This window comes from Furipterus horrens, unplaced genomic scaffold (assembly GCF_987537825.1).
Source record: "Furipterus horrens unplaced genomic scaffold, mFurHor1.1.pri manual_scaffold_12, whole genome shotgun sequence".
Lineage (NCBI taxonomy): Eukaryota > Metazoa > Chordata > Mammalia > Chiroptera > Furipteridae > Furipterus > Furipterus horrens.
Window position 1 is genome coordinate 92,018,684 of NW_028327182.1, and position 18,596 is coordinate 92,037,279.

General features: G+C 50.9%; 1 protein-coding gene across 1 annotated transcript in view; it reads left to right on the forward strand.

The window, feature by feature from the left end:
• The window catches only part of ENPP6 (ectonucleotide pyrophosphatase/phosphodiesterase 6), an 80,218-nt gene extending 62,211 nt beyond the window's left edge, over positions 1–18,007 (forward strand). Inside the window, exons 6-8 of the mRNA XM_090258586.1 lie at positions 298–435; positions 13,084–13,207; positions 17,632–18,007. Of these exons, the coding sequence (XP_090114712.1) occupies positions 298–435; positions 13,084–13,207; positions 17,632–17,837 (468 nt within the window). The 3' untranslated portion in view covers positions 17,838–18,007. The remainder of the gene's footprint in view (positions 1–297; positions 436–13,083; positions 13,208–17,631) is intronic.
• Positions 18,008–18,596: the final 589 nt, after the last annotated feature.

The following is an 18,596-nucleotide window of genomic DNA, read 5'->3' on the forward strand; positions in this document are numbered from 1 at the left end:
GTCATTTGTCCCTTCCGCTGTTGCTGGGCTTTGGGGCTGTTCCGGTTTGCAGTATATATCCTTCTACATGTCTGCAGGGGCACAGCGTGAGGGGTGCTTCAGTCTTACTACGTAAAGCCATCTGGTTTTCTAAGACATATAAAAGTTCCTCGCTTTTGCATAGTCAAATCTATCTTTTGTTTTCGTAACTTATTTCTATAGTTTTATGAGGTCCTCCCTCTCCTCCAGGTCCAACAAATATTCACGTATATTTAAAAAGGAGAATGAAAAACTGGTCCCTCTCGGGTTTCTTTGCAGATCTACAACAAATTGAGAGCAGTGGAGCACATGACTGTCTACAAGAAAGAAGACATTCCAAGCAGATTCTATTACAAGAAAGGGAAATTCGTCTCTCCTTTGACCTTAGTGGCCGATGAAGGATGGTTCATAACTGAGGTAATTATAAAATACATGACAATGTATTTATTAGACAACTTCGACCAAGCAACCAAACATAGATAATTATTCAGCTTTTACACTTAAAAGGTTTGTTTTTACTTAAGTGTCATTCATTGCATTGCTGTGTTCTTTAGAGAATCAAGAGGCTTGGCCGGGTGACCTAGATACAAACTGTGGACTTGGACCCAGAGCCACAGTTTAGATGCATGGCTCCAGACTTGCTGTATTTTAACAAATGGCCCTTAACTCAGCCCCCTGTGCTGACAATGGGACCTCTTTGGTTTAAAGTGGCATAATTACTGTGAACCAAAGCAGTTGTTTTAGGGCAGGGAAGAGCAAAGAGACGCTCAGCATTGTTTTTGCCTTCGAGAGAAATGTTTGGCACACAAAACTCCATAGATCCAGGTCCTCCATTAACCAACTCGATTTTACAGAAGAGATTGTCTTGCATTTGGGGTCTCTTCATGGCCAAATGATGTCAGAAGCCTCCTCCTTGCTGGGCTGGATGCCAAGCTCACCAGACTCTCTGATCAGCTTCTGATATTGGTCCAGCGGGTGAGCGACGGCCCCACCCTTCAGGGGAGTTGTGGTCACGGCCTGAGTAGAGGACCCAGCAGGGCACGGGTTACTGTAGACGTGAGTTTGAAAATGGGCTGTGAATAGACTGGACTATGGGTAAAAGGGAGGGGCAGATGTTGGCACATGAGAGCCACTGGTCGAGGTGCCTGAAGTATTGAATCTGCCAGAGAGAGGTCATGTGGTGATCAGAGATTGTGATTGGGCAAAAGAGTGGAAGTCTAGGGACCTGGGTGCGGGACGATGGGGGCTCCTAGACATGAAATTCAGTCATTCAGGAGGACTGAGTGGCTCCTGTGGGCTCTCAGACAGAGAAGCACCTGGTCACCAATATCAGCTCTGCTGCCCCCAGGCCCTTCTACAGACTTGGCTTCCTAGGCCATGTGATTTTATGTTGTTTTTTAAATTTTTATTGATTGATTGATTTTAGAGAGAGAGGAATGGGGGGGAGAGAGATAGAAAAACCTCGATGTGAGATATAAGAGAGAAACATCGACCAGCTGCCTCCTGTACATGTCCTAACTGGGAATTGAACCCACAACCTAGGCATGTGCCCTGACCGGGAATTGAACCCACAACCTTTCAGTTCATAGAGCGTCGCTCCAACCAATTGAGCCAGACAGGCAGGGCAGGCCATGTGATTTTAGAAGTTCCAAAAGGGTCCCTCTGCCCCTAACGCTCTCTCCCCTGAGAACCAAAAGGCATCTCTTCACTTTCCCACACCAGCTGAAATCCACCTGGTGTGAGATTATTCTAGGCTCACAGCTCTTTCTCTGTAGCGGTTTCCTCAGGACTTTGCATTGCACACACATGCAGTCCACTTTATTTTGCAAAGCCAGCTTCCCAAGTCATACAAAAGGCCTTATTCCTGAAACTTTTTCAATTGAGAAAATTCTGGTGGAATTTCTTCTGGGGTTTTCAAAGCCAATAGATAAGGGGAGTTAGTTTAGTTTGCTGGCACTCATTTCTTAGCACGACTGTGCCTCTGTTATTTACTTTCTCATCCTGGGATGAAATCAACCACACCAAGAGGCTGGCCCATGGTGGGGAGGGAGATCGTAAGAAGCAGAGGTGATCTGGGTTAAATTGGGGGGAAACGGGCTTAGGTAGGGGCAGCAGCAGAGCCAGAGGTCTTCACTAAGAGACCGGACCGCTAATGAGGTGCTGGGGGAGAGACCCTGCACCCCTCCAGGAGGATGGGTCGGGCACAGCGAAGCCACTGCAGCCATCGGGGCGGCTGGGGAAGGTTCTGTCTGGAAGGCAGACACGGTACCTTGGCAGGGACATGATTTCCCAATGAGTGATTAACACAGTGATGGAAGACGCAAGGGCCTTAGTCAGGATGTTCTTGGTTAGAAGTCATAGGCCACGGGAATAAATGTGGTTTAAATAATAAAGATTTATTATCTCATGTAAGTAGAAGTCTGGAGGCAGGCAGCGGCAGGGTTGGTCCATCTAGCACCTCAGTGACCTCAAGGCCCTGAGTCAGCGCTTCTGTAGTTCTTTAGGTTTTCCCCTCAGGGTCACAAAATGGCTGCTGCGGCTCCAAGTATCACATCCCTCCCATTATCCCAAAGCAAGAAAGAAGGGGTGTGGCTTCTTCTTATATATCTATTAGTTTTATTAGGGAGAAAAATATATATTCCAGCATCAGAGGCAGATATAGTATCTGTGGGACTCTAGCAAGTGTAAACTTTGGGGAGGGGGTCTCTCTTTAAGAAGAGAGAATAAAATTATGAGTACAAAATTAGGGGCAGGGACCTGGAAGAAACCCATACAAGTGAGAAGCCCTGATGCTTCAACTTTTTAAACTACACTCTGAATCCGCTTCTGCCCAGAACCCACTAGTAAGCTTCCCCTGAGGGTTCATCAACCAACCCATCAGTGTGACCAGTGTGGCTAGAAAGTTCCTGCCTCGGGTCCACTTTGGTGCTAAGATCTGGCACCGCACCGAGGTGCAGACCAGCAGGGATACAGGGGCTGGGGATTAGGCGGACAAGGTCCTTAGAGCTTAGATTAGCAAAGAAAGGGCGCAGAAAAACGGCAAGGACAAAGTGCTCCTGGTCCCCTCCGAAAGCCCAGTGACAACCCTGTCACACCTCCCCCTGCCCCGGCCCTGCTTTCACCGCACCTTTCCCACCACTCCGCTGAGGGTCCCAGTCCCTGCTTCCCCGCAGAAACGGGCCAATTCCAGTACCTTCTGAGGGTGAAGCCGTCGGGTAACTGCGTACTAGATTATATATTACATTAGTTTTGCGTGCATCACACAAATACACAGACACACATACACACATACGTTTGCGTAAATCAGAACTAACGTTACCCATTACTTCACTGCATGGCTTAGGAAAGGGGGAGAAGCCACAAGAACAGAAAAAAAAGAATGCTATAATCCCCTTCCTCTTTCACCCAGCCCCCTCCCCCTCTCTTCCAGAATCTAGTCAATAATATTGTGATACGTTTACAAGGTGACAGCTGATTACTAGAATTAATGGGGGTGATTACGTGGTAAGGTGTAAAAATGTCACATCAGTATTATTTAGACCTGAAACTAATATAACTGATACAAGATTGTATACCAACTGTACTTAAATAAAAAATAAATTTATAAAAGAAAAAAATGCCTAACAGTTGACAACGACTTAAACAGTTTTTAAAAATATCTATATAATCACTTCAAAAATGAGATCACTTTTTAGAAAAATACTTGAAGCAGAAAGCTTTTTTAGAAAGGGAAGAAGCCAGAAGGAAGATATACAGGATGTGAAAAAAAATAAGATCGGTTCTGAAAGGCAAGTGTTGACCCACTAAGTATGGAGACTGTCAATGTTCTCTTACATGATTTAATTATTAGTTATTGCATCCTATAAAATTGATCTTTATTTATCATGCCTGGCCCGTGAGAAATGTTAGGTGGCAGGAACATAGTTATTTTACCCTTTGTAGATAATACATCTGTCAAGAAAAATTTCTTCTTACAATTTTGGTCAGCAACAACGATGAAATAACACCAGCTCCCTTGAGTTAAGTACGTCCCGGCAACTGGTTATAATTCTCTCGGGGACCCTGCCTCACGGATACTGGGTGTCCAGAGAGTAACAGACGGGAACATGCAGTGGCACGCAGGCATGGCTCGGAGCTCCCTAGCGGCCAACGCCAAGCGGAGAGGACAGTCCGTCACACGGATGGAACTGACGGCGTCTATGACAGCAAACACAAACGTTTCTCTGGAAAACCATGGTCGCTGTTGTGGCCCAAGAGAGAGTTCGTACCCTGTAGTCACTCCTTTTTGGACCTTAGTTCCCTAAAGGAAATACCTTAGTCCTTTTTCTCCTCTGCTTAAAGTGGTGGATTTTTATTTTTCAGGCTCCTATGTTAAAAATACATACTGTCTGATTCTACTTTGATATAACCTTGGAGTTTCTATTTCATTGTCTTCCAAAAATACCCTAGAAATGAGCCCCCGGCTCTCTCCTGGTTGTCTTAGACGTTCTTCCTCTACATCTTTCTGCTGTTTGTTATACTTGCTTGACTCCAGCGGCCTGAAAACTCCGTCCTGTCCCTGCCCCTGCTCTGTGCCAGGGCCGTTCATCTCCCACAGACCCCCGCCGTGGCATCGCTCCCCACCTGGTAACGGCACCGCACGCGGACCCCGCTTCCCAGCGCACAGTCCCCCCGGATGGCACCCGGCCTGCCTGCCGGGGTTCGCTCTGGGCCCGGCTCTGCAGAGCCGAGAAACGTCTTCTCTGGTGCGGCCCTGATCAGCGGGGTCAGGACAGACGGACGGACGCTGGTTGGGGGCCAATAACACAGAACCCCTCCTCCCTTTCTCCCCGCCAAGCCGTGAACCCGCTCGACTTAGCTTCCATTCCCGTAGAAACACCAACTTTTTGCCGCCAGTTTAAGTTTTGCAGGCCCTAAGGCAGCAGGCTGCTCTGACAGGAAGACTTAACTGAGTTAGTGGTTTTTTTGGGGTTTTTTTTTTTTTTTTTTTTTTTTGGTCGTTTAGAGCGCTGTCACTAAAAAAGATAAAGACGGGAAAACATATTTAGTTTGTCACCTGGAACCGCACAGTTGCTCAGGGTGACAGCTGCCGCTGCTCCCTGCACAGGGGCCCCTGCGGTTCGCTTCCTGCGCCCCCTTTGATGTACAGACTGGATTTCCAACCACGGCCTGTCCTTTCTCTGCCTTCCCCCTCCCTCACGGGCAGAAATCTGTGTGCGCATATTCTCAGAGAATTGAAACAAAGAGGCCAGAAAGCAGGCCACCTGCATGGGTCAAGTCCCAGCCTTTCACACCTGCCAAGCTAGGAAGTAGGGCCTCCTAATGGAGGCCATCACCTCCTCTGTCTCCCCAAGTCCTGGCCACTGTCCTCCGGAAAGTGTCCCATGGCTTGTCCCCGCCAGGGGATGAGGATTGTACCCTTCACTAGAGTGTTCGAGCCTGAAACAAGCTGGACCCATTCTCCCAGGCCAGGTGGTTTCCCCACAGTCCCTGTCACTCACCCGTACTCTACACGCCCCCTGCCCCAGGAGGGGCTGGGGCAGACTGGTTGTCCCAATGTCTAGGGTGGCCCCATGTCCCTCGGGAGGCAAGTCTCATGATGCTAAGTGTCCTTGGCATGTGGGATAGTCAGGAGCAACACAGCAAAATGTAGAGAGTGGAGAAACTGGTGGGTACTTTCTGCCAAAGCCAAGGACACCCTCCCCTACCATCAAATCCAGGACTACCTAAAAAAATCAACCACTGAGTTCAGCCAACATTTGATGAGGGCCTACTATGCGTGACCCAGCAACGTTCTAATTCCGACTAGAGCAAGGAGCCCCCGGGAGCGCTGTCCTCACGGGGCTTTCAGCCCAGGGAGGGAGCCAGGTAGTAAATAGTCACGCACCCCGTGCAGGCAGCAGAGTGTGCTATCATAACCCAGGTGGTAATTGCGGAAGAGGCTGTCTGGGAGGAGAGGGAACCCACGTGATGTGAGGGGCAGAAGGTCTCTGAGACAGTGACCTTGAGGCTCAAACCTGGGGGATGAGTGGCCATCAATCAGATGGGGCGTGGGGCAGGTGCTGCTTTCCAGACCAAGGCGTGGGCCGCTCGAAGAATCTGAGGCAGGAAAGAAAGAGCTTCGACAATGAGAGGACCTGGCAGAGCGGATCCCATGGTCGATTGTGGGGACCAGGAGAGGAAGTAGCCCTGGTGAGGCTGTCCAGGGAGAAGGGGCATGATCGGGCCAGGCCGTGGGAAAGACGGTGTTTTATCTGAAGTGCGATGGAAAGTCACAGAGAGTTCCCACGGGGGAGCCTCGCGATTCATAATCTTCAGGGTGTTATAACTCACAACTCGTAAGAAAGATGGAGTTGGGGGACTGAGGTAGTGAGCAGGTCCTTCAAAAAGTCTTATATTTCTTATTCACTCACTAAATACAGAGAGGACCAGTGTTACTCTCTACACCTTTAATTAGTAATAATGAGTGCTGCAAAAATAATCTTCATTTATCAGGGATCGTTAGCAACTTGAAAATGAGCCCCCCAGAACCCCCTCTATAAGTTTCAATGATATGCGTACTGAGTTATTTTACATTTTGTAGATAATAAATCTATCAAGAACTTTTTTTCAAAATTTTGGTCAACCGTAACAACAGCAATAATAGCTGCCTTGAATTAAGTGTCCCCTGGTTACTATGTCTGCGTTGTGGACATTGCTATTCCAATTGTACTGCATTGACTAGGCTCAGAGTTTTAAATGTCTTCCCTAAGTTTACAAAGCTAAGAATGACAAGGCCAGGATTGGAACCCAAATGGAACCAGTAAGCACACAGTCCATCCAGTTTTCCAAAGATTCTCCAAATCTTCCATCAGAATATTTGTTGTCTTTCTGACTTCCTGTTTCAGAGGTATAGACCCACCCTCCTGGTTTTCAGATAGGACTGGCTGCTTCACACCAGCAGACACAGAAATTCTAAAATTATCGCTTACTTCTGTTCTTGCTCATGTAGTCCTGCAAAAACCTCTCCCTGCCAGCGCAGCTGTTCACTTTGCTTCCTTTTTCTCTTCTTAACCTTTCTTCTGTCCTTTCCTAGTGCCAACATGGATGATTTGTACATACATTTGTCATGTTTGTGAAAATGATTTGTCCAGTGCTGGACATTATTTAAATGGTTGAGAGACGTAACTGCTCTCCCATCATGCTTCAGCTCTCTGTCCCCAGGCCCACATATGGAGGTCCTGGAACATCAATCATCCCAATAAACAGTCAGTACAATCTCCGAAATACCCTCTCCTGCCTGGCTCCCACTTGTCCTTTAAGCCCAACTCAAACATCATCTCTTCCATGAAACACCCAACTCTTCCCTGATTTCCTCCATCTGGAATTCTCATAAAACCCTGCATCGCTCCCCCAAGTGCTATATTTTCTTCTCTGCTTCTAGACTCTTCCTTCCTGGGGTGGAAGCTCCTTGAGGTCAGGTCTGTGGCATCTTGACCTTCCTTTTCCTCCGTGGAAACTAGGACATGGCCAAGGCTCAGCACATGTTCGTGGACTATAAATTAAATGAGTTAAATATTGAGATTCTTGGTTCAAATATTGAGATTCTTGGTTTGATGGGTTGTCCACTTTGTAGGTTTGTAAATCAATAACCAAGTACACAGAGAGGAAAGCTAAGTCAGGCCTTTAACTTGAGGGAATTATTAGTAAGTAGCCTTAGAAGAGATTTCAATGGGGAAAAGGTGCTGAAACCACTCATGGAAATTCTCCCAGCTTCCGTTTGCCTCTAGCTGCAGCCCAAGGGTAGGACACGTCAGCTCTTTGCAGTCCCTCTCGGCTGCAGGGCTAATTCATGTCGCCTCTTCTGGACCGCACCCCCCTCATGCCACCATGCTCCAAAGGGCGGCCAGATGTGGCCAGACGTGGCCAGAACTGGGTGAAAGGTGGTGAAGCATGGCATCTCACTGCTGATCTTCGGAGGGGAGGAAAGTACAGCCAACTCCGGCCACGCTGCTCAGGGAGGCCAGGATTCGTCTCCAGAGGAAGGCTTTATTTTGAAAACTGGCAAAGGATACAAAATGCCAGGCTCAATTCTAAGGCCTGTGGGTGATTGGCAGCTCGGTCTGGGCCCAAAATACTTGGGGAAATCAAGACAATCTGGGAAACGTGGCTCCTGAGTGTTAGTGGCAGCCCTGTGGTACTGTCCAGGCCTGACTAACTGAGCGTCAGGAAGTGGGGTGTTGAGTGCTGGAAGCTGCTTGCGTTCTGGTGGTGATTAGTGTCGTCTGCATGAGCCGTCTGGGAACACATGTGTGCCCTCCTCACCCCGGGCCCACTGCAATGAACACGATCTTGGGGAAAAAAGGGTGGGGGGGCCCATCCACTCAATGCTGTCCTCCGACACTTCTGTCTCGTCCGAGGAACTCTGTTTTTCCTGCCCCCGCCACCGTGGCTGTCTGGCATTTTTCATTTCCAGAATTAGGCTGTGTGTGGCAACCGGCTTCCCAGGGTTGGGCCAGGGCCAGCGGCCTCTGCCATTCAATTCTGCTTTCGACAGAGTGGGCCTTCCGAGACAGAAAGACCATCAGAGGGACATCTCTTCACGGTGGCGTGTGGCAAACATACACCTTAAGGCTCACGACCGCCGTGCCCCCGCGCTCTGAGGGGTCCTGCCAACAAGCAGCCTCTCGGGGACAGAGGTGGGCATTTAGAAAAGCGAGGCCACAAAATCCATAGCTCCATCTGGACCCTAGCGGCAAAGCCGTGAGAGTGGACCCAACTGCTGTCACTTGACAAGCATTTTCATCGAAGCCACCCCCGACTCACGTGTTCTTGGCTGCCTTTTTCAGCCTGAGGTGACCTCAGAAACTTAGTGCATTTTCGGGGGCTGGGAGGTTCCCATTACAACCGTGTCCTAGGAGAATAAAGCAGGCCCCTCACACACCTAGACAGGTGTTCACATTTTATTTCCTTTAATCAGACCAGATTGCAGGACCGCCGGTCACCCTGTTTGATTGGCATGGCCCCAGGCAGGCAGGCACCCGAGGAGAGAAGATCCTCATTTCCTCTTACTCTTCCCAATGGCCTCACTCTGGTAGCTGCTTTCTCCTGATGCCTTTCCCATGGGTGGTCCCCAAGGTGTCCTGGCCTCTCGGGGTCTCTTGGTGCCAGACTGCCCCCACTAACAGAATTCCCGAGGGAGCTGGCGCTGGGGGACCTGGGCACCTGCCCACTGTGTTTTAAGCACTCGCTGTGTGGCTCTGTCGTTCCCCACGGCTACGTGCACCCATCACACACACACACTGAACTGCACACACATCCACACACACTCACACTCACACACACACACAGCCCCAGCCCCACTGACGGGGCATCTCAACACCCTGCCTCTCCGTGCTGGGACCCACCACCCCGCTGGGGGCTCGGGGCACCCACTCCGGGTCCTGGCTTCCCCTGAAACAGCACAGAGGCTGCAGCTGTAGCCCTCTTGGCTCCCCACTAATGATGAGCCCTCCTAAGGGGAGGAACCGCGCTCCTCATCCCTGCCCGGACCCCAAAGCCCCGCAGCGAGGCCGGCTGACCCAGCGCTCAGTGCGCGCCTGTTCATTGGAATAAACGGGCTCTTAACCCACTGCCTTCTCCCCGCTGCTGGCAGGGACGCCCACCCCTGCCTGGGACTCCTCTCACTGACGACGCCCCGTTTCTTCACTGCCTTCATAGAGTAGGTTCCCTCCTTTTTATTAGTGGGGAGCTACCCTTGGCAGGCAGGTGCCTCACCGGGACCTCCCACAGCACGCGGCAGAAGGACCAGGTGGTTCCTGAAACTTCTGGGAATTGGCTGCTCACCCTGCTGTGGGCCTGGCTTTTTTAGTGACCCCAGCTGAGGGGTTTCCCCCTCCTCCCTCCACACACACACACACACACACACACACACACACACACAGACACACACACACACACACACACACACCAGTCCTCACCCCGCCTCACCTTGGGCCAAACCTGGAGGGTCTGGGCACCTCCCTGGGATGCCACTAGGTGGCACTATGGGGCAGTCCCTGGACCTGGTAGGGTCCCCATGGGTGGAGTCAGACAGCGTGGGGACTGCTCCGGGGGCTGGCCTGGGACAGGCACCTCGTCAGCGCCACCTCGCATGGAAGCCCGCGGGAGGGACGGGGGTGGGGAGAGTGTGGGTACAGTGTGACGAGGGTGACAGGTGCCCGCAAGCCAGGAGAGGAATGATCATTCAATGCCCCGTTTTGAGCCTGGGGCCGTGCGCGATGGGCTCTGTTCAGCCGTTTAGATGAAAGGGTTCGCTTCCCACACAAGCAACCAGGTTATTATTACTTTTGAAAATCAGCAAGAACAGCTGTTTCACTGAAGCAGCGTGCCACTTGTATCAAAACTAGGGGGCTTCCCTGTGGCCAGACGGCTCCCTCGTCACGTTTAGGGCTGAGAGGTTCACTGCTGGTATTTGTGGAATTTAGAATGGACTTTTTAAACCAGATCCTCGGTCTTTGTCTCCCTTTCACCTGTCCCTTTGTCACGGGGTACAAACGTCCTATGGGATTCATAATTATGAAGTTGTCACGAACAAAATGTCCTACCTAGCCTTCAGGAATTGCTGCCTCGTGGCTGTGAAATGGACAGTCCCACCGTACATTCCCTGACGAAGCTAAGTTGGGGCGTCTTGTGATCCCTGGACAGATGAAGAACAAAAAGTATCACTAGTTAGAAAGACAGTAAGTTAGTAGAAACATTCCCATGGAAAAATATGAGCTACAGCTGGAGGAGAAGGGGCGCCGGGTGATGGAAATTCAGGAAACGGAGAGTCAATGAAATAGTGCAATTTGGCAAGTAGTCATGCCAGGGAGCGATTTATGGGCTGAGACTGGACGGGCGTGCAAAGTGATATGACAGCTCCCTCAGCAGAGGCGAGTTCAGCCGTCACAGCCATCGTGGCCCAGGCGCACGGGGCCAGAGCGCCTCTACCCTTGGCCGGCGCATCTGGTGGCCAGCCGCCACTGGTCAGTGAGCACCTCGTGCGTGTCGGGCCCCGAACGCACAGCCACGCCATCCTCCAAAATCTCCGTGGGGCGGGTAACCTCACGCCCCGCAGGGAAACTGAAGCTCGGAGAGGCGACGTAGCTTGCGCAGGATCACAGAGCCAGAAAGTGGCAAGCTGGACTTTCACCCCGCGCCAACCCAATGCCCACATCTTTTCCCTATAATGGGCCACCAGTCAAGGAGTGGAGAGGCAAGGGACGGGGGCGGGGGAGGACCTCACTGTCCAGTGCCTACAGGAGCACTGCGGTGACCTCGGCTGTGGTTAGTGAAAGGTGCATAAGCACAGGGAGACAGGGGACCTGGGTGCCAGCCGCAGCCCTGTCGTACCAGTTCACCTCTCTGTGCTTTGGTTTCTTCAACTTCAAAGGAGGGATGTTGGGTGGTGGATTAGGCGGATGTCAGGCGCAGCTCTTGGTGAACCAAAGGGCACACTGACAGCGTGAGACGGTGACAAGTCTGGGAGCCAGCCTGGGGAGGGCTGGCCCTTCAGCTGTTTTGCTTCTACTCCTTCGTCACAACCAGCCAGTTCTACCACCTGTGTTTGAAATGCCTGTAATATCACACCTGCTTAGCAAGAGGATGTCTGGACCGTCAGGAACGAATGCTTAGTCTGCCATGAAGGGCTTGGCATGCCCACGTGGCCACAGTCTCCTTGGGACTCACCTTGAAGCCTCTTGTCTCGCAGGTAAGCACCTGCAGTCCAAGAAGAGTGAGCTCTGAAGGGAGGAATTGTGTCAGGGGCATGATGGGTCTGGAACCCATCCCAAATGAAGACCAGTTGAAGGGAATGAAGACTTACAAGACCTGGATAAGAAGAATTTGAGTGCCACCATCAAATGTTTGACCAAATGGAGAGGAGGGGACGAACGGATTCTGAGCTGCTCCAGGTGGAGGTTGGGGGCAGGAAAAAGGAAGGATGGTGGAAGGAGCGCCAGATAGTCAGAGAGGACTGCCTCTGGGCTTCAGGGACTTTGCTAGAAAAATGAGATGATTACATTAGACAGCAGTTGGGTGCCCTGTAATTCAGCTCAGTGCTGATACTAACCACCCCGAGTTAGAGAAGCCCCCACGTGTTAAGGGACTCAGTCCCACAAGTGTGCGCCCCTTCAGGTGGCAGCCACACGTCCGGGGTCCCCAGCCTCCCGACACTTGCCTTTGACTTGGCTACAATTTGAGGGTTCTCATAACCTTCAGATTCACAAATTCGTTGGGCTGAGTCTCAGAACTCAGAAAGGTGCTGTACTTATGGGGACGGTTTTGTTATAAAGGATGCAGCTCAGGAACACCCACGTGGACGAGATGCGTGGGGGTGAAAGGTGCAGGACATCCCCGTTTCTTTCAGGTGACCCCCACCAACTGCCAGCACATAGGTCTGTGCATTAGTCCCGAGGCTCCCTGGCCATGTGGTTCCAGGGTTTTACATGGGGTTTCATCGTGTGGGCTTGGGTGAGTCAATCACTGACCATGCGGCTGAACTCACTCTTAGAGGTCAGAGGTCAGAGGACAGGCTGAAAGCTCTGCCCTCTCATCAGGTGGCTGGTCCCTCCTGTGACCAGCCTCCTCCCTGAAGCCCCTCCCCCAGGCCCCAAGGTCATGCTATTAGCATAAACTCAGGTGTGGGAGAAAAGGGCTCCTTCTGAACAAGGGCACTCCTATCACCCAGGAAATTCCAAGGGTTTTGGGATCTCCATGCCAGGAACTGGGTACAAAGGCCAAATATATTTTTCATGATACCACAAAACAAGTTTATCGCTCGTCTGTCATGAACATGCTACATGTAATGGTCCTAAAGCTGATGGCCAGGTAAAGGCACTGCTGCGCTCTGTGCAGAGAACACCTTCCAAACTAGAGCTCTTTGGAAGGCAATGGTCTGCCTCGGGGGGTCTGAGCTGCCTGGAGGAGGAAGTGATGACCCCAGTGCTGATGAGGACATCCCCGTGGGGGGTGGGGGGGAGGGTTGGACCGGATGGTCACTGATGATGGGACCCCGCGAGATGTCACTGCCTTGCTTGATTGCAGAGTCGCGAGCTGCTTCCGTTCTGGATGAACAGCACTGGCAAGAGGGAAGGCTGGCAGCGGGGATGGCACGGCTATGACAACGAGCTCCGGGACATGAGGGGCATCTTCCTGGCCTTTGGACCCGGTAGGTGGGGAAAGGACGAAATTCCCTTTGCCACCCATTCCCAAGGAGGTGTCCCCAGGGGCTCATGGCGGCGCGAGGGAAGGCCGGGCCAACCCAGCCGGCCTCTGTGAAACGTCTTTCGCTGGCTCGCTGTCAAATGCTTCTTGGGTTTGGCAGATGTGGCCAAATAATTCTCCTCGTAAAATTTAAATCTTCAGGACAGCGAAGAAAATGTATTCCACATGTTTGTGATTCATCTTTTACTTAATTCCTCGAAATGGGATTTCACAGCTCTGTGATGTCCAAGAGAGCTTCTCAGACACCAGATCGCTGAACAGCTCTCCGTTCCAGCCTGGATGTGGTCGCTTCATGGGGTCGGCCTCTGCCGCAGTTCTTCCTTGTCCAGAGCACCCACCGCTGTGGGGTTGTCTGGTTCAAGGCCCAACCAGAAGCTGCGATGCGCTCAATAGCAGACTAGGAAATGACCTGCGGACCGACTTTGAGAACCAGCCAGAACAAGTGGGGCTGTCTTGGGTGAAAGCAAATTCACGGTGCCTTCTTTGACCAGATCAATTCCTAGGGCTGGAAGAGAGCAGGGGTGAAGAGTGCCTCTTTGGTAAATTGCTTTAATTATTTAGAACATTTCCCAAATTCACATTTGGGAAAAGTTTATCAAACACTCTGAAGATTGTACTACTACCTGCACACCCCCTTCTTTAAATAAGAAAAAAAATTAGAACAAAAAGCATTCGACAGCCGTGATCCATCAGTTGACTGGCCCATGAGCTACTCTTCTTTCTTACTACTCTCTACCCTCCTGGTTAAATATAATGAGCTGACCCAGATACCCACATTCCAAAGCCTTCCTCTGGATGTCATGGAAATGCTTCAGCCCATGAAATCCATGCTTTGCTTTCAAATGATAACTAAGAGATTAGACCTGGAAGCCCCGCTCTTCTTCTCGATATAGCAAGACAAAAATATATATCAACCCACCTGCCTCGGGTCATGCTAGTCACCACAAAATAGCTTTGCTGAGAACTATGAGGTGTCCATTTCTGCACCCTCCACGGGGGCCTCTGGGACCCTGAGCTTAGGAAATGCATTGGTCCGGATCCTTTCCCATTTGTGGTTCCAGTTCCCAGTCCCGAAGGAAGCAGCAGAGACAGTAGCAGCAAACGTTTATAGAGCCCCGGCTGGGTCCACAACTGGGCCTAAGGGAGGGGTGTGGAGGGCGTCCAGCACACTGCCACCAACCAATAAGAACTATCAGGTGCTGCCTGTCAGCCCTGCGGAGCTCCAGGCTGAGTGAGCGAGGAAGCCCTGTGGACTCGGTGGAGGTCACCTGCTGGATTAGTTTGGAGACACTCCAGGGCCACGGCCTTTCTACGGGAGAGCACCAGACGGCCGGGCTCTCATTCAAAAGCATCACCTTCTCCTTCCCCAGAGAGAAAAGAAGATCATGAATGCAAAAACAGTTGTCAGCTTTGAAGGAGTGTTTATGAGCAGGAGTCTCAGGCATACTTGAAAAGCAGAAGCAAACCCCAAATTTCAAACTAAATTCCCCAAGCTACGTCAGCTCAGAGATCACTTTGGTGGGGAGATTTTGTCCATTAGCAAAGGCCCCCATCGCGTGCTCCTCTAAAACAAAAAGTCTGAGTCTTTTATAGACAGAAAGGCGACCCCTGATGAGAATGGACTGGGCTAATTGTAAAAATGTTTCCAGGCAGATTCGGCCTTGAGAGCCTCCTGCCCAACCAACAGCACGTTCCTGGCTCCGGTTCTCATGAAAGATTGAACAGCTTTACACACAGGCTGTTTACTCGGAAGAAAATTTAAGAGCAAGGCCATTAATAGCTATCTAGCTGCACTTTGAGATAAAGGTACATCCCTCCTGATTAATTGTACGTGCCTTTCGCCTAGGGAGGAAGCTGGGCAGCGCTGTGGCTGCCCACGCACAGGTCTATGGGTCTGGTCCAGCCAAGAGAGAGGGAAATAATGCTGGGAGACAGCCTCTCTCTGGTTAATCCCAGCTTCTCATCTGAGCAACCTAATCTTGCCCAGGAGAACTCCGTATCCCCGATAAGACTGCAGGCACATGGCTCAGCGACTGCGTGCGAGCCCGCGGGCCTCCCTCGCAAGCAGCCCAGGGTGGCTGGGCCCCGGGGAAGGGGGGGAGCCTGCAGAACCTTCTTGCTTTAAGAGAAACGGTTTTAATATCCACACAATTTAAACCCATGGGAATAACTCAGATTCCCAGTTCCGGTTCAAAATCCCATCTGGAGCTAGCAGAGCTTGGCAGAATCCTCCCACATTGGATCAGGTATTGTTTTGCTCTTCAGGAATTTTCTAGAAGCTTTCATTCCAGCCTGGATTGTGTCTGCATGGGGCCCCAAGTCCCAGCCCTGCAAATGAAGAAGCCAGGAGCCAGGCGACATTGGAAAGAAAACTCAGTTCTGCTTCTTGCTTACGTGCACAGGATCTGATTTTGTTCTTTGGACCCCAAAAGATGGTCTTCTATAGAGTTTATCTCAAGACTTTTGCCGAATGTTACGGAAGTGGGCGTTGAAAGGCTGGGGAAAGATGTCCTGGATTCACTACTGTTTGGCACCTTGCACACACCCTCCTACCCACACACGTGACAAGGACATGGCCCCCATGTGATGGGGCAGTATGACCATCACATCCAAGTTCATGGCAAGTCAGAAGGAGGGAGGGGACTTGCTTTCCTATCACTGGGGCCACCTTTCCACGGATTCCTCAAACTGCAGCTGGTTCATCTCTGGTGCTACAATCCCGTCTTCGCCTCAGTGTGCATTTGCCTTGATATTAAGAGGGGATGACCTCCTGGGAAGTCCTTACATTCTCCTCTCCTAGGATGTTCTGGATTTTAAAAAAACAAATTTTACCCTGAGGTGATGCTGACTCTTATCCTCCCTATCCGCAAAATAAAATGGACCCTACAGAGAACTGACGGAGTATTTTCAGTCCATCGTTTGCTTTTGCTGGGCATTTATTCTACATGTCTGTTAACCACACTAGAAAGTGCTAGCTACCATTTATTGAGCAAGACGATGTGACTGAGGCTATGATGTTTAGATACCATTTCCCTCTCGGTTTCCCGAGGTTGTCGAGCTAGTCGGGGTTGCAGGCTCGTTATACGGCCCATGAACCTCTTGGTTCTGAATTCCATTTAAATTCTCCAAAGTGAGCAAAAGCCATCACTTGCCCTGCAGTGCATGTGCTCTGTGGCAGAGTGTTGGGCAGGTAACTTTCTTCCGTACTTGTAATTTCAGGGTTGACATCAGAGCAGAATGTGGAGTTGGCACTTCTGGGTGACGTTGCTGTTCTGTCTGCTGGCTTTTGAAATAAAGCCCATGTGACCATTTTAGAAAAAGAATTCTAAAGGTCACAGCTCCCAAACTATCCATTTCCTTAAAAACTCTTAGACAGACTGAAAGCCCATCCTTGGGCTTTATTGATAGATAAGAATCTCTCTTCTCAATTTAACTTCAGTGTAGCTTTGGGTATTTTGTTGGAAGCTCTGGTTTGGGGCCTAAAAGTGAGACGGCTTATGGACATTCTCAAACTCTTTACAATCCCTCTTAGGCGCACCAGCGCTCCACCGTCAGTGTGTTATTTGCCGCCCACAGGGAAGGAGCAGGCGGGCCCTTGACCGAAATCCCTCCTCAGCGCCCTGACTTGTGATACTGTGAACGGCCAGCCCTGCCTCACCTCCCACATCACCGCTGCCATTGGCTGCAGCCTGAGTTTCTAGAAGCACAGCACCTCCCCATTAGATCTCCCAGAGCCTTCCCTGGCTCCGTAACACTGCCAGTTTGCTTTTCCCCCACATGGCCAAGTTATCATATCCACCGGTGAAAGGCCCCTAAAGAAGGTTCAAATGATCTTCCAACCGTATTCAGGCAGCTGTCGCTGTTGCTGAGTCAGGCAGCTCTGGGGAGACTGTCCGGCCCCACACTCTTGTCCAGCCGTGGGAACTGCACGGGGCAGGAAACTGGAGAAACATCCTTGCGTTGCGGTGGGGTCTTGGCACTTGAAATTGGCACCCAGCCAACCAGCCCCTGCTAGGTAGGTGTTCTGAAAGGTGAGAATCCCCTTGAACTGGGTTTTGGAGAGCCCAGTAAGACCACACCTGTGCTCCGAGATGCTGCGGAAACAAGGCACAAAGGCAATCTGTTCACTGATTTGTCTTTCAAAGAAACTCATCTCCATGAGCCGTAGAAAGCTGCTTCCTTTCACAACCTGTGGCCTCCCACATATTCTTCCAAGCTCACAATCACGTGGTCACGCCCCATCGACAGAGCGGATTTTCCAGCCTCCAAGCCACCTGCAGCCCGAGTGTAATTCCTTGGTATGGGGACTCAGCCCCCTCTGCCCAGTGAGTCACTGCGATAACTTGTTTGCTTGCCTCTCCTTTTCAGATTTCAAATCCGACTTCAGAGCTGCTCCAATCCAATCCGTGGATGTCTACAATGTCATGTGCTGCGTGGCAGGCATCGCCCCCTTGCCCAATAACGGGTCCTGGTCCAGGGTGATGTGCATGCTGAAGGGCCAGGCCAGGCCCGCCCCGTCGGTCCCGCCCGGCGGATTTGCACTGGCCTTGACTCTCCTCTTGCTGTTTCAATAGCTGCTCCTTTTTGTCCCAAACACTCGGCCAAGTGGGCCTCCGCCGTGGCAAGGTTTTCATTTTCTATATGAATCATAGCTCCATTAACACAATCAAGGCCACACCAATTGTAAATATATTATTCTTGGGTGATTCTATATACATAAAAGTCCCTACTTCTTAAAAAAGAATCCAAACTTATTGTTTTTTCTGAAGATCAGGAAAATCTTGCTCTTCATTTGCTCAAAGGTATGTCATTTTCTCTCTCTCTCTCTGTTTTTATTTTTTCATGTAGTAATTCAGATGAACGGGCTGAGCAAGGGCCTGCCCTGTGGCAGACAGCCTTTAAGTGGATATTTCATGATAGTTCAGGGTCCCGCTCTGCCCGGCTTTGCACAGAGCAGCCCCTTGTCTGTGCCCTGTCCACACCCAGGAGCCATCCTCGGGTCTACGGTCACCGTCCTGTACTACGCCTTCCATCCCTGAAACATGAGGCAAGACAAGGCTCCCAGGACAGCCCTGGCTGCTGTCCATTTCTGACCCAGCTTGTGGAGTTTTTCCATCTTATCCAAGTGCCACAGAGGGTGTATCTTAGCTGGGGTTACCCATGAATCAGAAATCACTAAGTACAGGAGAACTCAGAATAAGGCGACAGGCGACAGTCCCCTCCCAAAGTTGGGATGCACAAAACGTCCCCCTGGCCTTGAGGGGCTTCTGTGGGACTTTGCACAGCGCGTCACAGCCCGAGGCCTTGCCCAGAGCAGGCCCTGCATGCTGGGG